At 48.9% G+C, this 1,418-nt stretch overlaps 1 protein-coding gene across 1 annotated transcript; it reads left to right on the forward strand.

Moving 5' to 3' along the window:
* The first annotated feature begins 563 nt into the window (after positions 1 to 563).
* LOC149197302 (uncharacterized) lies at positions 564 to 1,031 on the forward strand. Its single transcript, XM_089408640.1, has one exon. It carries the CDS (start codon positions 564 to 566, stop codon positions 1,029 to 1,031), a length of 468 nt encoding a protein of 155 aa, XP_089264766.1.
* Positions 1,032 to 1,418: the final 387 nt, after the last annotated feature.

Raw genomic sequence — 1,418 nt, forward strand, 5'->3', positions numbered from 1 at the left:
CCCCAAGTCTGCACCGGAGTCGACGGATAACAGACCTTTGGGCACAAAATCTCCAATTCTGCAGGATTATTCTCATAGTCATTCTGACTCGGGTCCTTCCTCGCTCCCCATTTCGTTCGCCGACTTCTCCATCGGGTCGTCAGGTCTAGACTATCCCCCCCCTCTCTCACTGGAAACCCTACATTATCTTGTTTCCTGCATCCCACCATCCCCCTACTTTTGACTATGTGTCGTTGGACTCCCCCCATCTAACTCCCCCCTCCATTAACCCTAATTTGGCCAATCATGCCTCTGTTTACCTCTCCCCTCTGCAGGCGGTCATATTACCTCCCCCACCTCATTCCTTGGCTACTCCTGGCCTTTCATCATCTCCATCCGGGTTTTTTGATTCTCCCGCTGTAAACCCTCACTCTGGCACCTGTCTATCTCAGCGACATGCATTGGGTTCTCAAGACCCTCTTTAGGAACGCCCTACTGCTCCGCGAACAGGCAAAGATAAGAAATATAAGTGTGTTAAAGCCTCTCGCAAGCAATTAGAACTCAATTTCGGTGTTGGTGTGCACATGGTGGATGCAACCAACAAGGTTTTAGTTGGTAGGGTTCGTGGACGTGCTTACACTGCTGTTAGATTACGTCAATGGGTCATGGAAATTTGGGGGCATATCCTCACGGAACTTCGGATTGTTACTACTCTGGCTCGGGGATGGTTCGCTCTAAGTTTTCTGAGAGAGAAACAAACCACATGGGTCCTGTCGCGTTATTGGCATATTGAGATGGCACCTGTTCTACTCAAGCGTTGGAGCCCTTTATTCGACCCTGAGCGCGAACAGTTGGGAGTTGGACCAATATGGGTCAAGTTACCGGGACTCCCCCTTCATTTTTGGTCTGAGGATGTTTTTGTGCACATTGGGAATGCACTCGGAACCTATCTTGATTTTGACAAGTCATATGAATCAACTGGCAACAAATCCATGGCACGCATACTGGTTTATTTGGACATCAAAGAAGGATTGGAGGTTACTCTGCACTAGCGAAGATTCACTCGCATTCAACTCTTGGACTATGAAGGCGTGCCTTTCCGTTGTCGAAGGTGCCATAAGGTGGGTCACCTATACAAGGAATGCCCGCTAGTAAATCTTGTTGTTTCCCCCACCAAAGCTGCGGCTCCAACGACTCTAGGTAAACCAACATCTGCTGATGAACCGACTTCATGATCTCTGAGGCCGAGTCACACAGCTAGCGGAGATGCACATATCGTGGTCTCAACTGCACCCAGGCCTCCCTCTCTACCTATGACGAGATCTCGAGCTGCTACTGCGGCTGCTCGATCATCGAGTACATCTTCACCTCTCTGCTCTGCATCTCCTTTTATTTCTTTTGTTTCTATTATGCACCATCATGTTGCATTTGCATCTATC

This window comes from Pinus tabuliformis, chromosome 2_2 (assembly GCF_031772625.1).
Source record: "Pinus tabuliformis cultivar Carrire ecotype Pingquan chromosome 2_2, CPIR1, whole genome shotgun sequence".
NCBI lineage: Eukaryota > Viridiplantae > Streptophyta > Pinopsida > Pinales > Pinaceae > Pinus > Pinus tabuliformis.